Here is a 25544-nt window from a genome sequence, read left to right as displayed (position 1 = left end):
ATTTGATCTGATATCCATTAAACCCCTCCTCCTGGAAAGCACCTCTCTTCATTTTGAAGAGAGTAAAAGTTACAGCTAACATAATCTAGAAGTACAATAATTCTTCTTCTTTTTAAAGGTGATTCCACACAATTCTCATTGATATATGAAATGAATTTAATCAAAGCAAAGAAACAAAGGCAACTTCAAATTGGCACAAGACATGGACCCCCTTTAGAGAAAAAGCTCAAAACTTCACTGTCCTAGCAAGAACCCTGTCAATTTCTAACAAAGAAAAATAGCTTGGGATGAGATAATCTCTTCAACAAATTGATGTTTCTAGTACAATCCAAATAGACAAATACATACTATTGAACTTATCCATCCAAAATTAATGGAACAAAAAGCTTATCATGAACCATTAAATTTATCAATCCAAAATTGAACAAAATATTTTCTTCAGATTTTCCCATCCCCATTTGTATTTATAATACTATTTTGAAAAAAGTAGAGTTGTTTGCTTAATTTCATGCTCCGAATTGGAACTGAATCTCCTGCTTATAGGTGGGCAGGAAATTCTGAACGATCACAATTAAAGTATTGAGAGTATTTGATTTTAACAAGACACAACTCATATTTTTAATTATAACTGTTCAGATCATAGATGGATAGATGGAGAGATAGATGGATGAATTTTGTTGGCAGAATTATTCCACCTATGGATATACAGGAGATTCGGTTTCTTTTTTCTTAGGAGGCACTCAAACATTTAATATATCTTACGAGAGAAATTGTGAACATGAAGAAGTAAATTTGTCACTTTTATTCTATTCTTATGTATCATTGTCTATCCTAGAAAATGCTAATATGCTACGCGTAGCATACAGGGTCTCCGTGCAACGGTTTAATATTTGAATTTTTAAAATCCTAACAGTCGATCCAAACCATTCAATATGATCTCCATATGAATATATACTTGCAAACTAAATTTTATATTTTTTAGAATTTTTTTCCTATTTTTTTAGATAGGTAGAAAATCATTTGATCTGAAAATTTTGTACCATTAAGATCAAGTGATTTTCTACCTATCTAAAAAAATAGTAAAAAAATTTTAAAAAATGTAAAATTTGATTTGCAAGTACATATTCATACGAAGATCATGTTGAACTATTCGGATCTACCGTTATAATTTTGAAAACACAAATATTGAGCCGATGCACGTAGCACTGTAGCCAACTCTTGTATATCCTTGTATCTATTTCATGGTATACAATATTAGTTTGCATTTATAAATCACAAAGAGACTAATAAATGACAAAAGATCATTATCTTTTAATGACATCCTAAATAAAAGGAATTATGATCACTGTACTTGGCCCTCTTAATACTATCCATGACAAAATGGTTTGTCATGTCAGTGTGAATATGTCTCATAGGATTAAAAAAAAAAAAATTCAATGCATAGCCACTAGCCATGTAGTTATACAAAAGTTATGACGACATAGTATCCAAATTAAATGCACAGCATTATTTAATAACTATGTGATCTTCTTTTTGGGTAACTAAATAGAGCCAACTTCTCCACATTGGCACTTTTGATGTGAATCCAACCGTGTGGCGGGTATGGTGATATGTAATTTCAGTGTTGTAAAAAACGGCCGTTTAGGTTGGTTAATCGACAAATTAGTTATTAGCGGCGACTAAATAGTTACAGATTTTTTCTGACTAATTGATCAATTATTTTCTATTATGACTGATTATTTCTGATTATTTTCGATTAATAGCTTGGTGGTATTTATCAATATGATGAGTGCATACTGTTATTTACAACATGTGTAATTCTAGTATATTGTTGGAATAGTAACAAGATTTGTGAATAGTTCGGATTTGAGCAAGTCATTAGCGAATCAATCCGCATATAATTCCGTATTTCCAAACTATTCACGAATTTTACAAATTATTTGCGAAATTTACGAATTATTCGAGTATTTTCCGAATTATATCCAAATTATTCGCGTATGTATAATTTTGAATTATTTCTGAATTATACGTGAATTATTTGTGAATCACAAACATTTAACTCTGCCGAACTCATTATGCACCGTAGACCGTGCTTATATAATCATTTTGGATTTTTTTTTGTAAAAACTACAAAATCGTTAGATGAAATTGAACTCTCGACTTTTAAATAACCAACAATCTTGAGACTTTTTTCCAATCAACTGTACCCTTATATAGTTTCTACATTGAGGGAGGCACATAAGATTTTGGATGACAAGGTTTGGTGGCGCAGAGAATTAGGGACATAAGTTACAAAGTGCTCCAGGAACACCCCCTCAGAGAATATTCCATCCCATTAATTGAGTGATTGAACTTGACCATGGTTCTATTTCATCTTGTTTTAACAATTTTATTTTTGAGTTTGTTACCGAAGAAAATAAAATAAAATAAAAGATCCAAGTTAAACTCTTGTTTTATAAAAAAAAAGTTAAAAGAATTTTGTAACTTATAATCTTCCTGTGCTTATAATAGATGGAGCAGTAGATTCAAGTTGATCTCTGAGAGATCACAGGTTTAAAATTCAGAATTTTTTTTTTTTATGGATATTAAATAGTTAGATGACTTGATCACTAATTTTTAATTAAAAAAATTGAGTTTAAAATCAGGACCGTTCAATTAGAATTTTAAGTAATTAAGACCAATTTCAAATTTTCACAAGGATGCTTTAAGATTCGTGTCAATTTATAACAAACAGTATGAATTCAAATTTAAATTTTAAGTTACATTGTAATCTGAACTCTGCAAAGACAAGTGGTTTTATGTGTTGTTCATAAGTCATATCACATCACATGTGTGACTGTGCCACCTATGACCTATTATAGGATTCTAAACACGTGCCGTACCATAATTAAGTCAGATTTATATTACAGTACATTAGTCATGCTGTTGTGATTAAGACATGCTTAAAATTGTTAACCATTCAAACAATATTTAGTATAGTAGCGGCTGAAAATTTTACAGCTTGAACAAATGAATGTTAAAACTGCAGATATTTTTATTAAAACCCTAAAAAAAATAGTTTTTACAAAAGTGCCCACGTGTTTTTTTTTTTTTAAAAACTATCCCGACCGCCTGAATTCTGAGCGGTCCATAATCAAAGCAGACCGCTCGCCTATGGGGCGGTCCACTATGCTTTTTTTTTTTTTTTCTCATCTTCTCATCACACCTTTTAAACAGGATTTGAACAGTGGTAAAAAAAAAGATGGCAACACAACCATATGCCACGTGGCCTTAACTAGTGCCATGTTTGTTTGTTTTGTTTTGTTTTTTACTTTGGTATTTTTATATGTTTCACCTTCTAATGTACAAGATTTATAAAAGAAGTCTAAAAAAATAACAATAATTTAAATTATGGGATGTTACAAATTCTCCTCCTTCAAAATAATTGTCCTCAAAATTCAAATAGATGATATTCGTGTTGAAAGAAACATAATAAACGATGATCAAATTCAATTTATCATATACAGATTAATCGGTGAAAATAATCCATTAGAATCAAAATAATTTGGATAAGCATTATAAAATTCAAGGTTCTAAATAGCGTTTATCGCGTCATAGCGAGAAGTCTAATTAGTGACCAAACAATTATCAAATTACTTCTTATTTAACCAATTAAAATTATGATAATTATCCTTTTTATTTCCTTTTTTTAATAATTTTAATAACCTTTCTTTTTATTGTATCAGTTGCAATAATTTGTTAAATAAATACAAATGTGGGTATGCTGTGAAATCACAAGTTCGATGTTCAATCTGAGCCGTTGACGTGTTGAGATTTGCTGTTCGGTTTAAATTTATTGAATAATTTATAATTTTAATTTTTCATATGAATCTTTAAACAAATCGAAATGTCCAGATCGAATATGAAATCTGAACCGTCCAACATTTTATTTATATTCACTTGCAAACTAAATTTTGCATTTGTTAATTAGAACTTTTTTACTATTTTTTTTAGTTAAAGTAGAAAATAATTTAATTTAAAATTCTAGACCATCCAAAATCTAATTTTCTATCTATTGTTTTACAATAGTAAATAATTCTAAATAATGTAAATTTAATTTACAATCACTTTTTTCATACAAATATCATATTTAACCGTCCATATCAACTATCTAAACTTTGAAAATAAAGATATGAATCCATCACAAGAGTCGATTCATAATATACATATTACCGTAACCAGGAAAAGAGCCAGACTTTTAAACTATGGGGTCAAACAAACATTGCAGAATCAATTGACTCCATTTATATGAAATTTTATGATAATCAATTTACAGTATCCATAATATTTTGCTCTAAATTATATAAATAAAATTATATAAATAGAGTTAATTGACCCCATTCATTTGTGATATTTAATTAGATACTTTTATCTGCCCTGACCATAACCACACTAAAAAAATATGGCTACTAGGCTCGTTATAAAATGAAACATTGTAGAGTAGGTCTGATGGACATTAGACATACTTTAGGTTCGATGGGTTAAATGATCGTCTGTTCTGCTTTAAGATCTGTGTGCTCTGCTTTAATATTCGTACGTGCTCACGTCAATTTTCGTGTGCACATGTTTTAAAACGAATCTGACAATCCTGAAGCTCATCCAATCTAAAAGTAGATCCCATGCCCATTGTATCTACTCCATTCTCAAATTTCATGTTTGTTATGCTTTAAATTTGTGCGTGGTCACGTCAATTGTGGATGAATTTTAAAGCGGATCAGATGGTCTTCGAGCTTATCAAATTCAAAAGTAGATTCAATGGCCATTGGATCTACTCCGTTCTCAAATTTCATATCTGTTTTGCTTTAAAATATGTGCACTCTGTTTTAATATTCGTGCACGCTTATGTCAATTGCGCATGAATTTTAAAGCGGATTAAATGGTAATAGAGCTCATCGAATTAAAAAATAAGTCCGATATCCATCAAATCTGCTATGTTCTCAAAATGAAATTATATAAAATTTATTTTACAGGTCCACAACTGTTTCCCATGGATTGGGGGTGTTTTGCTTGGATGTTACTTATTTATTGGTCATGCTATCATAACAAAAAAACCAAAGAGAGCATTCATTCATGCATCATCACTCATCAGCATCTCATCTCAGGAATTCACCTTAAAGTATTAACAGAAGAATTTTTACTTCATGCAGCGCACAAACCATATACAGCACTATTTTAATTCTGTGATTCGAAGCTAAAACTGCTCTGTTAAAGTTTTACCGACGACTAAGACAAAGACAAAGACAGAAGTATAGAGACGACACATTCCACTATACGCACCGTATAATCCTCCTATTTCCATCCCTTTCATTCCCCACTTCCGCTGATACCACATCCTCAAAAGTAACTTAAACTTTGATTTTATATTCGGACCGTCCAATCACTTTAATATTCGTGCGGATTCTGATCGAACGATCTGGATCTACACAGAAATATTATGTTACCTCAGGATATATGAATTCCTTCATCTCTCTCTCGAGTTCGCTTCTCCACTGAGATAACATAAACTTTGGTTTTAGATTCAGACCGTCCGATCAGAATCCGGATAATTCCGGCCCAAGGTATAATGCACGGGTTTACTTTAAAATTCGTGCAAATTCTGATCGGACGGTGCGGATCTGAACTCAAAATTTCTGTTACCTCAGGTGATATGAATTTTCTCTATCTTACTCTATCTCCTCTCTCACCCACACAAACAATAAAAAATACTCAAAAAACAGATAAGCCACTCCACCTCTCCCACCTCAACCTCATCCCTCCAAAATTATAGCAAAAATTATAGAGAGAGATTGATGCCTGCTTCACCAACTCAATCAGGTCTCCACCATGACAACTCCGCTGCCCGGAGCATCGTCTGGTTCAGGCGGGATTTGAGGGTGGAAGACAACCCAGCGCTGTCAGCTGGGGTTCGGGCAGGAGAGGTTATAGCAGTCTACATATGGGCCCCAGAGGAAGAAGGCCCGTTTTACCCTGGTAGAGTTTCCCGGTGGTGGCTTTCTCAGAGTCTCAGGCATCTCGATGCTTCTCTCCGTAGACTCGGTGCAGCGCCGCTTGTTTATAGACGATCGGCTGATTCTGCTGCGGCGTTGGTAGACCTGGTGCACCGCACTGGTGCCACTAATGTCTTCTTCAATCATCTCTATGGTTAGTTCCTGTATATTTATTAACAGAGTAGCTTTGGCTTCATGCAGCGTACTTACTATATAATTCTTGTGCTGTTTGAAGTCAAAACTGCTCTGTTACAATTATTACTCTATTGGGTTGTATCCGAATCTTAGTTACTATAATTGTAAATTTTATTGTTTATTTGAACTTTTGAGGTATTATGGTTATGTTTACTGTTGGATTTTGTTCCTTTAAGGAAAGATTCTTGCTTTGTTTCCCAAAGGAGAAAGTCAGAGGCTAACAATTTTTAATTGATTTAAATTTACAAGATCCAATCTGAAACATAATTAATTACAGAGAAATTTTTAATTATGGGTTGTTTAGCATAAATTGAGAAAACTTTAATTAATTGAACATTATTCATGTGAGACCCACCTAACAAATGGTGTTTTTTATAATTACAAGTTATGGGGTTTACTTTATGGGCACTTATTGTTTGTTCTCTGCTTGTTTCTTTTATTAATTGCTTCACCTGATGTTGATAGTTCTTGGCCTTTTTCGGTGATATTTTCATATTTGTTTATTTGATTGGCTCTGCTTGACTATTCCTTTTTTGTGGCTTTTGTTTGTTTATTTATTTCCCTTGTATTTATCTATTCAAACCCAATTAATCTAATTGATGTCAATACATATACAATTTCCTATCTTTCTTTAATTATGGTTTAAATCTCTTAATGTTATTTTTATTGTATTCATTTATTATTATATTCTACTAGTTTTACCTTGTTAAAGTATACTTACACAAATCATTGTTTTAGCAATTCTTTATCTTTATAAACTGATTTATTTGGTTTAGCTTGCCATTTTTTTTTATTACTACCATACCACTCAACATCTGGTACCTATCTAAACTGGTATAAATCATCTGGTACCTATCCCAACTGGTATTTGCTTTCCTCCTTTTGATATGTTTTTGTTATTATTGTTATTTTCATATGCTTATTTTCTGACTGTTTCAGACCCATTATCTCTGGTGAGAGATCACCGGCTGAAGGAGCTTTTATTAACCAGGGGCATAAATGTCAGTTCATTCAATGCCGACTTGCTTTATGATCCATGGGAGGTGAATGATGAAAATGGACAACCTTTTTCCACTTTTGCCCCTTTCTGGAATAAGTGCCTCAGCATGCCATATGACCCCGCCGCCCCTTTACTTCCACCCAAAGGAATATGCTCTGGTAATGCTTCGCTTTATACTGAACTAATCTGATGGGAACTTTTAAAATCACTCATGTTTCATACTTTCATGCTCTTTTATTTGGCATATTCCCCTAAGACAAGATTACGTGATATATTAGGGTTCTTCTTTTCTTTGTCCCATTGGGTGCTTATTCCCTCTGTCCTATCTCTATTTTCCATGTTCAAACAGTCGATCCTAATCGTTAACCATGACCTCCATATGAAAATGTAGTTATAGACCAAATTTTATATTTTTTTTAAATGTTTTTACTATTTTTTAGATATGTAGAAAACCACCTCTTTTGGAGGGTCCAGTATTTTCAAATCAAGTGATTTTCTACCTATCTAAAAAACAGTAAATTTTTTCTAAAAAATGTAAAATTTTGTCTGCAAGTACATTTTTATATGAAAATCATTATGAACAGTTCAGATTCACTGTTTGGACTTTAAAAACAAGAGATAATGAGTCCAGAGCCCAGGCTGCTGTGTAATATGCTTTTTATCATAACCTCACTCCTCTACTGCCAAGAAAAATTGTGCTTTTAAATCTGCAACAACTTGGTACAGAAAAAAAGAAAAGAAACGAGGGTCTCAAAAATAAATTTTGTTTTAGTCTCATATCTAACCTAAACTTTTGTTTTGTAAAATGCATGATTCCAATTTTTACTCAAAATATTTACTGAAAAAACCTAACAGTGAAGAGTTAATTAACTCTCTGTTGTGCAAAATAATTAAATCTGAGTTAACTGAGTGCCAGATCAGTCTTTATGCAAATCTATAACACATCTCTTAGCCCACCAAAATCTCAAATTTGCAGGGGATGAATCAACGTGCCTTTCAGACAGCACGGTATCATTCGAGGACGACTCAGAGCGGGGGAGCAACGCCCTGCTGGCACGAGCCTGGACGCCAGGTTGGCGCAACGCGGACCGGGCCCTCATGGCCTTTCTCAATGGGCCGCTGATCAATTACTCTACAAACCGTAAGAAGGCTGATGGATCCAGCACCTCTCTCCTCTCACCTCACCTCCATTTCGGCGAATTAAGTGTGCGAAAGGTTTTTCATCTTGTTCGCATGAAGCAACTTGTATGGACTAATGAAGGAAACAAAGCCGGTGATGAGAGTTGTAGTCTCTTTCTTAGGTCGATTGGCCTGAGGGAGTACTCAAGGTATACTGTTCCACTGTGTCAAATGACAACTGTTTGTTTTTTGGAATTCATATCACCTAAGGTAAAATAATATTTTTGTCTAGATCCGTACCATCCGATCATCGGATTCTGATCGAACGGTCCGGATCTAAATTGAAATATCCTGTTACCCCGGAGGATATGGATTAGACTGCTAAAGCTAACTATTTCGTTATAATTAAAAGTTTACATTTTGTTCATTCTAATTTATAAATTGGGTATCTCAATCTGACGACTATTCCAGGTACATGAGTTTTAACCACCCGTGTAGTCATGAGCGACCCCTCTTGGCGCATCTAAGGTTCTTCCCATGGGTAATAGATGAAGCATTATTCAAGGCATGGAGGCAAGGGAGGACGGGCTACCCATTAGTGGATGCGGGTATGAGGGAGTTGTGGGCCACAGGTTGGTTACATGACCGCATCCGGGTTGTTGTATCGAGCTTCTTTGTTAAAGTTCTCCAGCTGCCGTGGCGGTGGGGGATGAAGTACTTTTGGGACACCTTGTTGGATGCTGATCTGGAAAGTGATGCGCTTGGTTGGCAGTATATTTCGGGATCGTTGCCAGATGGCCGAGAGTTGGATCAGATAGATAATCCTGAGGTATATATACTGTCTTGCCTATTCTGTAAACAAGTACAAAGTGCATAATGGTCTGTACTATGGATCAATATTTTCGTTTTTAAAGTTCAAACATTCGATCTGAACGTTCAACATAATCTTCATATGAAAATATACTTGTAGACTAAATTTTACATCTTTTAGAATTTTTTTACTATTTTTTTATATAGGTAGAAAATTTCTACTTTTTATTCAATTTCCAACAATAAAAGTTCTAGTTACATAACTACCATGTGAATTTTTTGTGCAGAGATTTTAACAGAGCAATTTTGACTTCGTGCAGCGCTGTTATGATTCTGTAGTCCGTGTGCTGCATGAAGCCAAAACTGCTCTGTTAAAATCTTTACCCAATTTTTCTATTTACATGTACCCAACCAACCTATTTCCAATCTTTAGTACCACATAAAAACATCCCTCCTAGAGTAGCTGTTAATACTTCGTTTCAAATGGGCTTGATAAAGTGCTTAATTGTAGTCTTTGCCTAACTTCAAAGGTCAATTTCTAATAAAATTAAGAAATTCATCAGTGCAAACATAATTCCTTCCCCTGACAGATTTAAATTTGACAACTTTGTCTATATTTCGTAGTTTGAAGGGTACAAGTTTGACCCGCATGGAGAGTACGTGCGCCGGTGGCTACCTGAATTAGCACGACTTCCAACCGAATGGATCCACCACCCTTGGGATGCACCTGAACCTGTGTTACAAGCAGCTGGAGTCGAACTAGGATCCAATTACCCGTTACCAATAATAGATTTAGAGTCGGCCAAAGCAAGACTTCAAGACGCACTCGCTGATATGTGGCAGTTAGAGGCTGCATCAAGGGCTGCATTGGAGAATGGCACAGAAGAAGGGTTAGGCGACTCGGAGTTGCCTCCGATTGATTTCCCAGTTGATATGCAAATGGAGTTTATGGAAAGTGAACCCGTACGACCCGTTAGGGTTAACAGGCCGGGTCAGGTTACCCGGCGCGAGGATCAAAGGGTGCCTAGCATGACCTCGTCATTGATTAGAGTTGGAGAAGATGAAGAAGTGTCAAACGTGTCGAATAACAATCTAATGCACAACAACATGGGGAACAATCTAGGGCACAATGCAGAGGTGCCGACTAATGCCGGTTTTATGGGTGCGGGGCCCACACGAGGGAATAACAATAACAATAATGCATGGAGGTTTGTTGGAGAACCGACGGAAGCTTCTAGTAGTTTCACAGGAAGGGGGTCGCAAGGTGTGGTGCCGGTGTGGGACCCACCGAGCATGTCTAGCCGGTCAGAAGAGCCGGAGATCTCTTCAAGTGGGTTTCAAAGGCATTCGGTGCAATCGAGACATATCGACTGGAGACAACTGTCCCCAGCAGTGTAAGTTGGTACTGTGACTAAGTTATATTATTTCTGAATAATTTTTCATGAGTGAGGCTATGGTACTATGCATAGCGCAGATTGGTCCGTACTATGGATAAGTATTTTTGTTTTCAATGTTCAAATAATCAATTTGAACCATTCAAACATGATAAAAAATCTACTTGCACACTAAATTTTACATTTTATCGAATTTTTTTAGATGGGTAGAAAATCACTACGTCTGAATGGTTTAGAATTTTTAGATGAAGTGATTTTCTACCTATCTAAAATATAGTAAAAAAAATTCTAAAAAATGTAAAATTTGATCTACAAGTATATTTTCATATGGAGACAATATTGAACGGTAAAAGATCACGGATTAAATTAACGAAGATATTAATCCATAGTGGACCAATCTGCGCTATGCATAGTATCATAGCCTCACTCATTTTCATGCTTTTTTTGAGCCGTAAATTTGATAATGTGTGTTATTGATTTATGATTCAAAAAATTGAATAACAGGACAAGAAGTTGGGATATGGAGAATGCAGTACAGCCAAACTTTATTGGTTCAACTCAGTCATGAACAAGGAACAAAACTTAGATATAATGTAAATTATTTTATATTCTTGTGATCATGTCCATCATGTATAATTGTGTAGATTTTTAAGCTTTGCTAGGACTTTTGTACCGTATAGTGCCTAGAAAAAAGAGTCTCACTGTTTATCTGGTTCTGATTCTGAGTATCTTTTTGCCAGTTGACTTTGCTAGTGATGATTAATGTGAGAGTTGGGTGTTAGATTGCATGTATGTATATATATATATATATATATTTTAATTATATTTTCTCGAGTAAATAACCTCACTAATTTAATCTGCTAACAGGACCAGCCACTAAATCTGAAAATTTTTGTGTATGCATGAAATTTACAACGGTATATATTATGTTTCATAGGGAGAATTTCATGTATACCACTCAAAAACTTCAAAATTATGTATTTTTCACTCTAAACTTCAATATTACGTATTCTCCTCTCTAAACTTTGAAAACTCACAAATTTATTCATTTTATTATCTTTTATATTAAAATTCATTTATGGTGATCACTGGTGATCTCGAATTCGAGCAGGCTTTTCAAGAGAGGCTTTGTGGGCCTTGGTATAGCCTTTTGGGCTTTGAGGATTATGAAAAATTACTACTTATACTTTGCATTTTATTCTCTACGAGTCAGGTGTCTCACTAATGATATTCATTTTATTTGTAGATCATACCGTACTGTCTATACTCAACAACGTGGATCTATGTAATATATATTCTTCTATAATTAACAAATGACAATCTTGACGATACTGGTAAAGTATTTTCATTTCTTAATTATTTATTGACTATGGATTTAGATAAATGTTGTTTTCATACCATTATATTACAGAGTTAAATTAGTAAAAAATGGGAGGAGTATCAAAGATGCAAATTCTCACAGATAGTAAAACCCTGGCCAAAGCAATAAATAGTGGGGATATACAAAACTTACTGTCACACCCCAAACCAGGAATTCTGGATTAAGGTGTGATCAACCTCGCCTCGTGCTTAATTAGTCATTAAGCACGCAAGGCTAATCATCAATAATAAATCAAACAGCAGCGGAAGCAAAATAATATAATTATCAAGCATCAGTCACATAGCAAATAAATAAACATACACATACATAACATATAATTCGATCCATCTCGGATCCAAATCACACCATCTATAGAAGGGGATACATGATCTATCGAGCCCGTATATATATAACACAGAAAATACGGGACTCGTAAACCTAATCAAAAGCATAATCCTAACTAGGTCAAGTGGTGTGGCCCTCGGGGACAGCTCCTGACATCTCCTGCTGCGGACCGCCAGAATCTGTACCTAAAACCCACGAAACAACTTGTGGGTGAGCGACGAATCGCCCAGTATGTGACCCAGAATTATCCCCTCAGGGATCCTCTACGGTCAAAGCACTTTTATTTATAAAATGAATGCAATTGAAAATATGCACATGTGTGAACCTATATTAATATCTAATATAATTTATCATACTTTGAATGATGCCATGATGCGATTATTCTATTATGCCAACATGCGGAATAAACCCAAAATAAAATCAAGGTGAAATATCGGATATAAATCCAGTCGGAGTCCAGTACCAAAGCACTGTGTGAACAAATATAATAATAATAGTATGAAATTAAGTAAATCACCCCGTGCCGTGCCAATAGTATCATAAGAATCGAATAGTATAATCCAAGGACTGTGATCAGAGTGCAATGATACACGATGCCTAGTGACATCGAGCATTGCTCCACAAGAACTGCACACTAGCCGATGGTTATACCTTTACCAAAATAATCTGAATAATATAATCCAAGGACTGTGATCAGGGAACAATGATACACGTTGCCTAATGACATCGCGCATTGCCCACAAGAACTGCACACTAGCCGATGGTTATATCAAAATCCGGTGTGTCATCTCGCCTAACGATTCATCACCCAAACATATCCAATAGGAGAAATCATACAATGCAAGTCGTAAAAAGTTAATCTCTTCCCTCATGAGCAGGAGAGAACTCTACCGTCCGGCCAGACCAATAGGATCAGGGGCTCGTCGACCCCGTGCATCAAGGCTCGTCGACCTTATGCACTTGCACATCATTCCTCAAGGCCTGCACTAGCCTTGGGAACTTCCGTTCTAGGCAAAGTAGCTCCTAATGTAGGGAAGGAATAAATCCCGAATCGTTCGTGCCTCAGGGCTCGCATCCGGCCCGCACGTAATGGTAAAATGAATCAGAAAGATATATATTCAAAGTTTATACATATAATATAATCCTAAAGCCATCCAAGGATCAAGTGACCCTCAGCTCAGTGGCTGTCGGGCCGTCCCCTGCCAAGTGACACCAAGACGGAACGAAGTCACTCGGCTCTGCTCAGCTCTCACCAATGCATGCGTATGCACGTAATATAATAATAATATATTGTCTTCCACGAGAGGGAGACAACTAATAACCTAATATTCTAATAATATACTTATAATATTATTTAATTATTCTACTCCTAAAATATAGTAAATTCAGGTTTTTCAGGGTTTATGCAATTCTACCTACAGTGCAGAGAGGATAAACATGCTCTACAGTTTTAATGCAACTACTTAAAATAAAGTGCGAATGTCAGGTCAGATGGATCGACTGGTAAGAGTACGCCCACGAAAAGAATAATTCAGATATCCCACACCTGAGGGGGCTGGAGTCTCTGTCGCTAGTAATCAGCGTGCTCCGCGTATGCTCCGGACTGCGGGTCAGTCGGATCGGTCCACGGGTCGGACTCGTACGGAGTTGACTGATCTGTGATCACGTAATTTAAACTAATTAAAATCTATGCTAATTTTATTCTAACCCTTGTCCCACTTAATGTGTAAGTCAACTTCTCGATTATTTCGATTTTATAAAATTACCGATTCAGTCAGTCTGACTGATCCGATTAGGCGTATATTAATTAATTAATTTCATGTCATCGAGCTTAGCATAAATCTTAATTTATAAGTTCGTCAACTATTGATCATTCACTTTGGTCTAATTTAATCTAATTTAATCCTAATTAAATTTATATTCTAATGATTTAATTTGAAGATATCTTGCTTGTGTAAACTCAAATGTCGAATTATTCGTAATAAAATAATTGTTTCAAGAGTTACGGTAAGTTAACGGGTTTTACTTAACTAATATATTCTAATTGCCTATCTACTTTGATTTATTTTAAACGGACTACAATTAATTTTAATTGATCAGAATTCGGTTTCGAAAGTAAATTTATAATCAAAAATCTCTAATGCGAATATTTTAATAAAAAATATATTGATTGTATGATCATTGCAATTTTTATAATCCGTTTTTAATATAGTTTAGTCATTTTATATTCCAGATGTATAATTCTTTTATAAAATTTTAAAAAACGAAACATTTAATTATTGTACGCGTTTTCTAATTAATTTATTCCTAAGTCGCGCAATTCGTTATTTTTATAACTAAATTAATTTTCTACGTTTAATTAGTCGTTTCGAATCTATGTCCAATAAATACTCTCCGTTGCTAAATGAATTGGTCCTTTAATAATTAACAACTAATTTTCGTACAACTTCGAAAAATGTTTAAAAGAATTATTTTAACTTTAAAAACTTTTTATAAAAACTTTTATTTTTGTTTAATGTGTTGGGTGTTTTAATTTGGTTTGTTTCGGGATCATACAGGTGTCCAATCGGGTTATTATAGTATCTGCTCAAATTATGTTATGAGTCATCATCGAGGCATCAGACCCTGGACGGTATAATCATTTCCCGATTTAATTTAAGTTTACATAAGCATCCGGTTTTATTCGGTTACATTATTGAAAACCTAAATTTTTAAAAAGCCGTCTTTTAATCCATCGATTCCTTATACCTTTCGGCCCACTTGACTTAACAATTATATTTCCACTTAATTTAATTAAAGGCCCATAATTTAGAAAAAGGATCCAAGCCCTTAATTAATTAAGTCCAATTCGGATTGGGCCTAAGCCCAATAAATTTTCAGCCGAACTCAACAAGCAAAAAGGGCCAAGCCCAATAACATCACATATTCACATTAGCCCCTGAATTTTTAAAATTCTTTCAAGGGCCTATTTTATTCACAATCAACCCTAAACTTCCAGATACTCACAATTTGGTCCCTGTCAGTTCCAAGTCTGGTAAAACAATTCACCATGCACTACCAGTAAGTACACAAGGCACAAAGGCCAGTCACCACGCAGAAATCAGTACACACATCGGCATAGCGTCGTACCAACAGAACCAGAACAGACAAGGGAGAACAGAAGCAGCACACTAAGAAGGGGACGGTACCAGTATCGGTACAGTACACACGGAGAGCACAGGAACAACACAGAGTCGTACTAGAAAGCACAGAAAAAGGTAGGGGTCCAGTACCAGTATCGGTACAGCAAGGCACAACAGAACAACCACAAGGCAACAACACAGCACCACACCCAAATCACAGCCTGGCACAAGCCTAACAGCAACAATGCGCAACACAAAGCAACAGCAAGCACAACGCAACGCAACGACGAAAATTGGTGCCTTTGCCAGGAAAATCAACAACCCGAGCAAAGGCCATTTATCAAATCGAAACACGTCAAAGCCACATCGATCAATTTAAACGGGGAACTCGAGAATTTACCCGATTAGAGCTAGCACGGATGGGGAGATGAAAACGGCCGGTTCCAAGCGAATACCAGAACAGCACCAGGCCGACACCAGCACGGCACTAAGCAAGCGCCAGTCAGAACAGTCACAACAATCACCAAGCTCACCAGCAAGCACGGCAACAGCCAAGTCACAGAACCGAAAACCCCAAACCCTAGGGTTTTGGGAGATCACAGTAACACAGAAAAATGGAAGGAAAAAGAGAGAGGTCTCAACTCATGAGCGGAAAAGAACCAGAGAAACCCAACGAGAGAGAGAGAGAGACTTATATACCCGTTAAAGCACACACAGGGACAAAAGGGAGCGGGTCGTGGCTGTCAGAACCGTCTGACAGGTCGTGCGGCCAAAGTCGTCGCGCACACAGGCGAAATGACAGGAGCAGGTGAACCGGAGGCAACAGCGTCGCGCGCGAGAACGAGCGAGAGAGAGGCGATCGCCTCTCTTAGGTTTTCCGAAAAGGGGCAACGCAAAAGAGAGGAAGAGGGGCGACGGGGCCCAGAGGCAGGGGAAAGAAAGAGAGAGAGAGATCCGGGTGTATTTAAATTCCCGTCTCAAGATTCGTGCATAGGGTTTTGATCAAGGGGTTGGAAAATCCAGGGTCCTAATATAACTCATAACAATTTGTTTTAGGAATTCATTTCTTTTAAAATTTCAAATCGAAATTTCTTAATAAACCTATAATGCCGTGTGAATATTATTTAGTACTTAGAATTTAGATTTTTAGGATCTAATAATTCGATATTAAATAGTACATATATATATAAATAAAATTATCGATAAATATTTATAATTCTTAAATAAATAAAATTTGAAAATTTTGATATAATATTATTCGTACGAAAATTTGTACCTTCATTCTACTAATTCCAACTTTATTAATTTCTTCACAAATCGATTTAATTTGATTTATTTTCTTTCTTAAGTTTTACGATTGTAACAAATTTTTGATTTACCAATTTACCGGATGTTTACAATTTATTTATAGTGTCATATTTTATTTTATGTTTTAACCCTCTAAAATTTAATGTACATAATTTCATGATTCATTTATATTTTGAAATTTTAGATTCGATTTAAATTAATCAGACAATATAATCGATCATTAATTTAGTTAGACAATTTTATTTAGTTTAAGGATCATTTTAGCAAATTAATCACGTTTTAAAATTTCGGAATATAACACTTACCATCTTGGGGTGCAACTGAGACAGTGGTGATGTGTGTGCAAAAGACAAGACAATTGGGAGAACGAATAACAGTGAGACATGTCAGTAGGGACATATTGATGGGGCCTCATGTATTGGCTAACCACGCAAGAACAACAAGAATGGTGGAACAATCGACCGCTCCATGGCAACACTCGATTGAAGCTAATTGGAGGCAAGAATGGTACCAGCTTGACCCAGGCAGATTCCTGATAGGAACTGGTACACAGGCGCAACAAACAACAGCATAGAATTTCAAGTTTCTAGGAGAAGGCTTTTTACTGGTTTTATTTTCATGCTTTTTAGAGATAATTTAATTAAGTTAATTTCTACATTCAAGCTGATAGGGCATTGTTTGCATCCTATATTTATTTCCATGTTCTGTCTTAGATTTAGTTTAGTTTGTTTACAGTACTAGATTTCGGTATTTTACTTCATGTAATGCCTTTTCCTGGATAAATGAAGACAACCTACGGGTTTTAAATCAAAAAAAAAAAAAATTAGTAAAAAATTATATAACAAAATCTTTAATTTGTCATATGTTTGATCGTGTATAGTAATTTTTTCTTTTGAAGGGTTGCTTAATTGCAACCAACAATTTAATTAATAAGAAAAGTGCAGTGAAGGCTAAAAGGCCTTCAATAAAATATGGTTAACTAATTTTTGTGTGTAATTATCAATGAGGGTTTTTCTCTTATTTCTTCGATTTTTAAACTTTAATAACTTAAAATTTAAATTTTAAATACCAAAATAAAACTATTAAATTTAATTTATATCAGTTCTCTCTGTATACACATAAAATATTATGATAGTTTAATTTTATTTTGATAGTTATCAAGAACTAACAAAAATACACTATAGTGGATAATTTTTATATATTGATTTTTTACAAATAAACTAGGCTTTTAAATATTATTCTCAATTAAATATTTAGTAAATTTGTAATTAAATCCCTTGTAATTTTTCAAATAAACTAGGCTTTTAAAATACTATCATTTAATTAACATGATATTACAATTAATTTTAAAATATCCAACCTAGCTAGAGTAAGACTTTTCTGATGCAAAGGTTTAAAATATACATAGAAATCCATATTGTTATATATTGTTTTAACGCACTTTACTTGATAGAGATAAATCATCAAGTTTCGAAAATTGGGATGTTACAGATACGGATATGATATTACCAGTATCCAATTTGTTTTCACCCCTAATTGGAAGGCTATTTATAAATGAATAGGATGACTATGATAAATTATTGTGGTATTTTAAAATTGATTGATAAGGATGTCAGAGTAAAATTCTCTCAATTATATACAAGTCAAAATCTGCTCCAATAATTACAGTGAAGTTTTCTGATTTTCTCTCTATGGTCTAACATGGTGGAAAAATCAAGTGGGCGTTTTGACTTTTGACTATATAACTTTGCCTCATATCTGAAGACTCTGATGCTCATTTTCACAACTCAGATCTAAGGAACCTCTCTCTCTCTCTCTCCACAGAAATCTACATAGAAAAATGGTAGGGAATTTGATAACATCTCTGCTCACTCTAGGCGCCCATTTGCTCCCCTTAATTAGAGCCTCTGCACAGGCTCAATCTCCATCTTCATCGAATTCTAATAACTCTGAAAGGGGGCGTGCTCGAGCTGTTGAGAAGGATCTGGAGAGGCTGATGCGAACTCTGGAACGGATCAAGGCCACGTTGCATGATGCTGAAGAGAGGGAGATCAGAGACTGCTCTGTCAAGCTCTGGCTCAAGGAGCTCAAGAAGGTTGCTTATGATGCCCAGGATGTGTTCAGCGAGTCCAGCTATGAGGTCACACGTCTCCAAGTAGAGGCAAGAAAGGCTTCGCAGGCTTCCGCTTCTCAGAGAAATCTGATGGAGGTTAGTGCCTTTTGCATAAGGAGTTCGGATCTCCTAAAGTAATCCAATTTTTGAGTTTAGATCCAGATCGTCAGATTTGAATCGGGCCGTTAGATTAAAGGGGCCCGTGCGCTCCATCTCGAACCAGATTTTCCTGAATTCAAATTGGACGGTCCAAATCTGAACCCAATTTTTTTCGTTTTAAATAATTTAACCTCGCCACTATTTGAAATATAAACCAGCATCTATACAGCGATACAACCAAAACTAAAATTGCAACTATAGGGTACATATATAAACCTAATTTTATCTGAAATTATCTTAAAATCTGAAAATATCTTAAAAGCGACCAGAGTAACTTAATTTTAATCTGAAATTATCTTAAAAAGGAACTAGAATAACATATTTCTGTACAAATTCGATTACTTATGTAATACATTTGTTTTTGGACAGTACATCGTTCCAATTTCTTATGGTATGGTACCTCGGCTTAACAGAATAAGAAGTCAATTTGACGAGATAGCAAATGATCGTGTGGCTCTTCAATTAAGAGAGGGTGATGGGGTGAGGCATCCGAACAAAAAAAATTTCCGACCCCCAACGAGTCACATGGTGGATGAGACGTGCATTTTTGGCAGAGATGATGAAAAAGAGGAGGTCATTGATTTCTTACTATCTGAAAAAGAAAAAACATTTTCAGTCATTTCAATTGTTGGCAAAGGTGGTCTTGGAAAAACCACCATTGCCCAACTTGTCTACAAAGATCGGAGGGTTTCTTGGTGCTTTGATTTATTTGGGTGGGTATGTGTCTCAGAAGAATTTGATGTGAGGAGACTCATCAAAGCAACCATTGAATCAGTCTCTAAAATAAATAATGGTGTGAGTGAGTTGAGCCGATTACAAGAAGAGCTTGCAAAAATTGTGAATGGAAAAAAAATACTGCTCGTCTTAGATGACGTGTGGAACGAGAATCAAATTCTTTGGGAGTTGTTTCGATGTCCTTTTAAAGAAGCAAAGATGGTCAGAATTCTCGTGACAACAAGAAATAAAACCGTGGCAGAGGTCATGCAAACAACGGCATATTGTAGGCCAATTAACTTGCCTGAAGATTCATGCTGGCAGTTGTTTCATCATTATGCATTTAGTGGTAGAAGTGATATTGTACCAACAGACTTGGTAAATATGGGAAGGGATATTATGAGAAAGTGTGGTGGATTACCATTGGCTGTGAAGTCGATTGCAGGCCTCCTTAGGCATGAAACAGATGAAGAGACTTGGATAGAGATTCTAGATAATGATCTTTGGGAATCAAATCCATCGAATGAAATATTTCCAGCACTTGAGATTAGTTATGCTCACCTACCTGCCCACCTTAAGCGGTGTTTTTTGTTTTGCTCAACGTACCCAAAAGATTACTTATTGCAAAAGATGAATTTGATAGAGTTATGGATCTCTCATGGCTACATTGAGTCCAGGGGTAGAAGCAGCATTACAAAAATTGGTGTTGAATATTATGAAGAGTTAAAAGCGAGGTCATTTCTCGATGATTTTTCAAGTCGATCTTCACAATGTTGTAAGTTGCATGATATGATCCATGACCTAGCTCGAATTAATTCTGAGAATGAACATTATTCGATGGAGATCAATCAGCCACTTAGTAATCAAAAGAGAGAGGTTCTTAAACAAGCGTACCATTTATATACAAGAGGTTTCGGGGGATATGTAAATCAAATTCTCCAACAAAATCTAAAAGATCTAAGAACTCTTTCCACGGATCTGAGCGGTTGCAGCGGAGATTTGGAGCTCCAATATTGTATTAACAATACAGAGGCAACATCTTTCAAAAAAAGAAAAAAATCAATACAGAGGCAATGGACCTAAATTCGAAACATTATGAAGATTGTCCAAGAGACATAGCCATATGTAACCTCAGTAAATTTGAAGCACTCAGAGTATTGGAATTGAAAGGGGATTTTACAAATATTCCTGATTTTATTCCCGGGTTAAAACATCTCGTCTATCTCGGTATTACATCTTTTAATCTTAAAATGTTGCCGCTATCCATTGGCCTCCTCTATAACCTGCAGACTTTAATGCTTGATTGCTTTTCCCTTGAAGATCTACCTGAAAGTATAGGTGATCTTGTTAACTTACAGTTTCTAAATATTCAATCTAGCAAAATTAAGAAGGTATCTAAATCGCTATGTTCACTTAGTAACTTACTTAGATTATTTATTAGAAGTGATCATTTAGAGGATGTTCCATTAGATCTAAAAAATCTCTCTAACCTTCATGAATTAACAATTCTTTCGAATCGGATGAAAAAATTACCTAATACAATAGGCTGTCTCAGTAGTTTAGAGAAGCTTAAAATTTTGCCACTTCGTGGTTCAGCCAAAAACAATCACAAGCTCGATTATGTCCCTCAAGGTCAAGGTAATTTTCCAGTAATAAAGAAAATGGTAACATGGTTAAGAGTTAGAACTATAGATTGGTTAAATGATATGAATTACCTTGAAGGAAAACTTTCTATTGAAGGATTAGAAAAAATGAGTAATTTAGCAGATGCCCGGCTTGCTAATCTAAAAAGTAAGTTCAAACTTAAATCTTTGGATTTATGTTGGGATTCTGGAAATTACGAATTTCCTTATGATGCGAAATCTGAGCTGATATTAAGCATAAAAAAAGGTGGTGAGGGATGGTCAGTTGCTGCAGATGATGTAGATTTTTCCTTGCTAGAATGCCTCCAACCACATCCTAATCTCAAGAAACTTCTAGTTAGATGGTATCCATCTGCTAGGGTACCAGAATGGATGAGGAATCCATCTTCCTTCCATTCAATTGAAGAAGTTTTGTTAGAATGTTGTGTCAATATTCAATCTCTTCCATTCAGCAATCTCCACTCTCTCAAGCACCTCAAGATTCAGGCATGCTCTAGTATCCAAGTGGTGCATCTGAAGCAACAGTTTTCCCAGCTTGAAATATTGCAAATTTTAGAGTGTGATCACTTGGAGTTGATTACTGGACTAGGGGATCTGAATATGTTGGCTGCATTGAAAATTTATTCATGTAAAGCCCTGAAATCACTAAAGATGGATGGACTGCAGTTGGTGGAATCTGTTGAACCCTTTGGTGATTCCTCTCATGAAAGCATCTCATCACTTAAAAAGTTGGAAATTGAAGACTGTGATTTGCTTCATGTTCTGCCAGATGGGTTGATTCCATCTGGTTGTAATGTGCGTGTTCGCGGTTGCGGCTGCCGTGACATTTAAATTGGACTTCTGCAATAAATCAAATCAGGTTTGTAATTTCATTATTATTTGAATATTTAAATTTTAGACCACTGAATTCTTATACTTTTCTATCTTGTTTGTTGATGCTAAATAAGCTATTATCCAATTATTTTGCAGCCTTTTTTGATGATGTCTTATTACTTTCACCCACAAGGAACATTTAGAATTTCCCTTGAAGACCCCCGGTTAGAAATGAATTTATTATTCAATATATTATATGATTTGTAATAAACAGAGAATTTTCTTGGATTGTGGTGACTCATATTCATTGATTTTGTATTTTTCCTATACTCATTTTTTTCTTTAATTCTCCTCATAACAATGATTAAGCTAAACTAAGTCAATTTTTAGTTCAAAGAAAAATTGTGCTTTAAATCTGCAACAACTTGGTACAGAAAAAAAAAATATGAGGGGTCTGAAAATAAATCTTGTTTTAGAGTTTCATATCTAACTTAAAACTTTTGTTTTGTAAAATGCATGATTTCAATTTTTACTCCAAATATTTATACTTAAATTCTCTTCCTGATGTCCAATTACTGAAACACAAGAGTACAGGTTTCTTTCGTCTAATAATCAGCACTTTTTGCTGTCACATACTAGACTCTTAGTATTAGTTCCAATCAGTGAAGAGTGAATTAGCTCTATGTTGTGCAAGTTAAATTAAGTCTGAATTAACTGAACTAACCCCCCCAAAATCTCAAATTTAGTTGAAACTTGAAACAATCACACATCTCTTGCACTCTTGGTAAAAAGTGAAAACATAACAATTTCTCACCAAAATTGCAGGGGATGTATCGATGTGTCTTTCAGACAGCACGGCATCATTCGAGGATGACTGAGAGCGGGGGAGCAATGCCCTGCTGGCGCGAGGATGGACGCCAGGCTGGTGCAACACTCACTGGGCACTGATGGCATTTCTCAATGGGCCACTGATGAACTATTTGACCAACCGTAAGAAGGCCGATGGTTCTAGCACTTCTCTCCTCTCACCTCATCTCCACTTCGGCTAATTGAGCTTGTGTAAGGTGTTTCATCTCATTCTGGTGAAGAGAGTTGTAATTTCTTTCTTAGGTGGATTGTTCCACTGTTTGTTTTTGGAATTCATATGACAAAGAATATTTCTGTCTAGCTGTCTAGATCCGTACTGTCCAATCAGAATCCGCACAAATATTTAAGAGCCCCGTGCATTTCACTTTGGTGCCTAGCATGACCTCATCATTGATCCAGGTTGGGGAGGATGAAGAAGTGTCAAATGTGTCGAATAACAATCTGATGCACAACATGGGGAACAATCTAGGGCACAATGCAGAGGTGCCGACTAATGCCAGTGTAAGTGGGTACTGTGACTAAGTTATATTATTTCTGAATAATTATTCATGAGTGAGGTATGGTACTATGCATAGCGCGGATTGGTCTGTACTATGGATCAATATTTTTGTTTTCCATGTTCAAATTATCAATCTGAACCGTTCAACATGATCTCCATATGAAAATGTATTTGAACACTAAATTTCACATTTTATTGAATTTTTTACTATTTTTAGATAGATAGAAAATCACTATATTTGAATGGTATAGAATTTTTACATGAAGTGATTTTCTACTTGTCTAAAAAGAAAGTAAAATAATTGTAAAAAATGTAAATTTTGAAAACAAAGATATAAATCCATATTAAGGACCAATTTGCGGTATGCATAGTATGATAACATCACCCATTTTTCATGCTTTTTCGAACCGTAAATCCGATGATTTGCATGTTATTCATTGATGATTCGAAAAATTGAATAACAGGACAAGAAGTTGGGATATGAAGAATGCAGTACAGGTCAAATTTTATTGGTTCAACTCAGTCATGAACAAGGAACAAAACTTAGATATAATGTAAATTATTTTATATTCTTGTGATCATGTCCATCATGTATAATTAATTGTGTAGATTTTTAAGCTTTGCTAGGACTTTTGTACCGTATGGTGCCTAGAAAAAGAGTCTCACTGTTTATCTGATTCTGATTCTGAGTATCTTTTTGCCAGTTGACTTTGGTAGTGATGATTAATGTGAGAGATGGGTGTTAGATTGCATGTATGTATATATATATATATAGCCGATTTTTTTATTTTTATCCAAAATTTAAATTAAATTTCAAAACTTAACCGGTTTGATTGTCATTTTCTAATTCTACCCAAACCGGTTAACCGTTAACCGGACCAAATTTCCGGTTAACGGTTAACCGGACCAAATTTCCGGTTAACGGTTAACCGGACCCTTTGAAATGGTTCGGTTTACCGTTAACCGGACCCAAACCATGGGTCCGGTTAACGATTAACCGGATTTGTTGGTCCGCTTAACCGTTAACCGAACCGAATTTTTTTTTTTTTTTTTTTTTTTTTTTTTTTTTTTTAAAACAGAAAATTTAAAAAAAAAAATTCTATTGAAAATAAACATGAAAATTCGTATTTAGATTTATCAAATTTACACCAAAAATTTCCACCAAAAATTTACATATTTAGATTTATTAAATATTCGTATTTAGATTTATCAAATTCGTATTGAAAACCACCATGAAAATTTCTATTGAAAATAAACATGAAAATTCGTATTTAGATTTATCAAATTTACAACAAAAATTTCTATTTAAAATTATAAAAAAATACACATACACATACACATACACATACACATACACATACACATACACATATACATAAATAATATACGGTTACCAATTTTTTTTTTTTTTACTTTTTTTTAAAACAGAAAATTTTAAATTTTTTTATTTTTCTATTGAAAATAAACATGAAAATTCGTATTTAGATTTATCAAATTTACACCAAAAATTTCCATGTATATTTTCAATAGAAAAATAAAAAAAATTTAATAAATCTAAATACGAATTTTCGTGTATATTTTCAATAGAAAAATAAAAAAATTTAAAATTTTCTGTTTTAAAAAAAAGTAAAAAAAAAAAAAATTGGTAACCGTATATTATTTATGTATATGTATATGTGTATGTGTATGTGTATGTGTATGTGTATGTGTATTTTTCTATAATTTTAAATAGAAATTTTTGGTGTAAATTTGATAAATCTAAATACGAATTTTCATGTTTATTTTCAATAGAAATTTTCATGGTGGTTTTCAATACGAATTTGATAAATCTAAATACGAATATTTAATAAATCTAAATATGTAAATTTTTGGTGTAAATTTGATAAATCTAAATACGAATTTTCATGTTTATTTTCAATAGAAATTTTTTTTTAAAATTTTCTGTTTTAAAAAAAAAAAAAAAAAAAAAAAAAAAAAAAAAAATTTGGTTCGGTTAACGGTTAAGCGGACCAACAAATCCGGTTAATCGTTAACCGGACCCATGGTTTGGGTCCGGT

General features: G+C 34.6%; 2 protein-coding genes and 2 long non-coding RNA genes across 8 annotated transcripts; 2 read left to right on the top strand and 2 right to left on the bottom strand.

Moving 5' to 3' along the window:
• The first annotated feature begins 5726 nt into the window (after nt 1-5726).
• CRY1 (cryptochrome 1) lies at nt 5727-11336 on the top strand. 2 transcript variants are annotated; one of them, XM_078309230.1, is made up of 6 exons: nt 5727-6180; nt 7161-7379; nt 8198-8549; nt 8812-9169; nt 9775-10544; nt 11049-11336. In XM_078309230.1, exons 1-6 carry the CDS (start codon nt 5829-5831, stop codon nt 11110-11112), a joined length of 2115 nt encoding a protein of 704 aa, XP_078165356.1. In that variant the 5' UTR covers nt 5727-5828; the 3' UTR covers nt 11113-11336. The 2 variants fall into 2 exon arrangements, with proteins under 2 accessions (XP_078165356.1, XP_078165357.1); XM_078309231.1 differs by having other exon boundaries at nt 5728-6180; nt 9775-10552.
• LOC144560082 (uncharacterized) lies at nt 9921-23465 on the bottom strand. Its single transcript, XR_013513315.1, has 2 exons — nt 23372-23465; nt 9921-10184 (listed from the first exon to the last, which is right to left on the bottom strand). It is a non-coding gene; the product is annotated as an uncharacterized LOC144560082 (long non-coding RNA).
• LOC144561021 (uncharacterized) lies at nt 12170-13857 on the bottom strand. Its single transcript, XR_013513556.1, has 2 exons — nt 13796-13857; nt 12170-12434 (listed from the first exon to the last, which is right to left on the bottom strand). It is a non-coding gene; the product is annotated as an uncharacterized LOC144561021 (long non-coding RNA).
• On the top strand, nt 18472-24243 carry LOC144560081 (putative disease resistance protein RGA3). 4 transcript variants are annotated; one of them, XM_078309233.1, is made up of 6 exons: nt 18472-18888; nt 19321-22167; nt 22278-22345; nt 22947-23180; nt 23388-23489; nt 23952-24243. In XM_078309233.1, the coding sequence occupies exons 1-2, from the start codon at nt 18520-18522 to the stop codon at nt 20746-20748; spliced, it is 1797 nt and encodes a 598-aa protein (XP_078165359.1). In that variant the 5' UTR covers nt 18472-18519; the 3' UTR covers nt 20749-22167; nt 22278-22345; nt 22947-23180; nt 23388-23489; nt 23952-24243. The 4 variants fall into 4 exon arrangements, with proteins under 4 accessions (XP_078165359.1, XP_078165360.1, XP_078165361.1 ...); XM_078309234.1 differs by having other exon boundaries at nt 23290-23489; XM_078309235.1 differs by having other exon boundaries at nt 22947-23185.
• The last annotated feature ends 1301 nt before the right edge of the window (nt 24244-25544 follow it).

The sequence above is a fragment of the Carex rostrata genome, chromosome 10 (assembly GCF_964058835.1).
Source record: "Carex rostrata chromosome 10, lpCarRost1.2, whole genome shotgun sequence".
Classification (NCBI taxonomy): Eukaryota; Viridiplantae; Streptophyta; class Magnoliopsida; order Poales; family Cyperaceae; genus Carex; species Carex rostrata.
The sequence above is the reverse complement of the archived record's forward strand: the minus strand, read 5'-3'. Positions and strand labels throughout refer to the sequence as shown.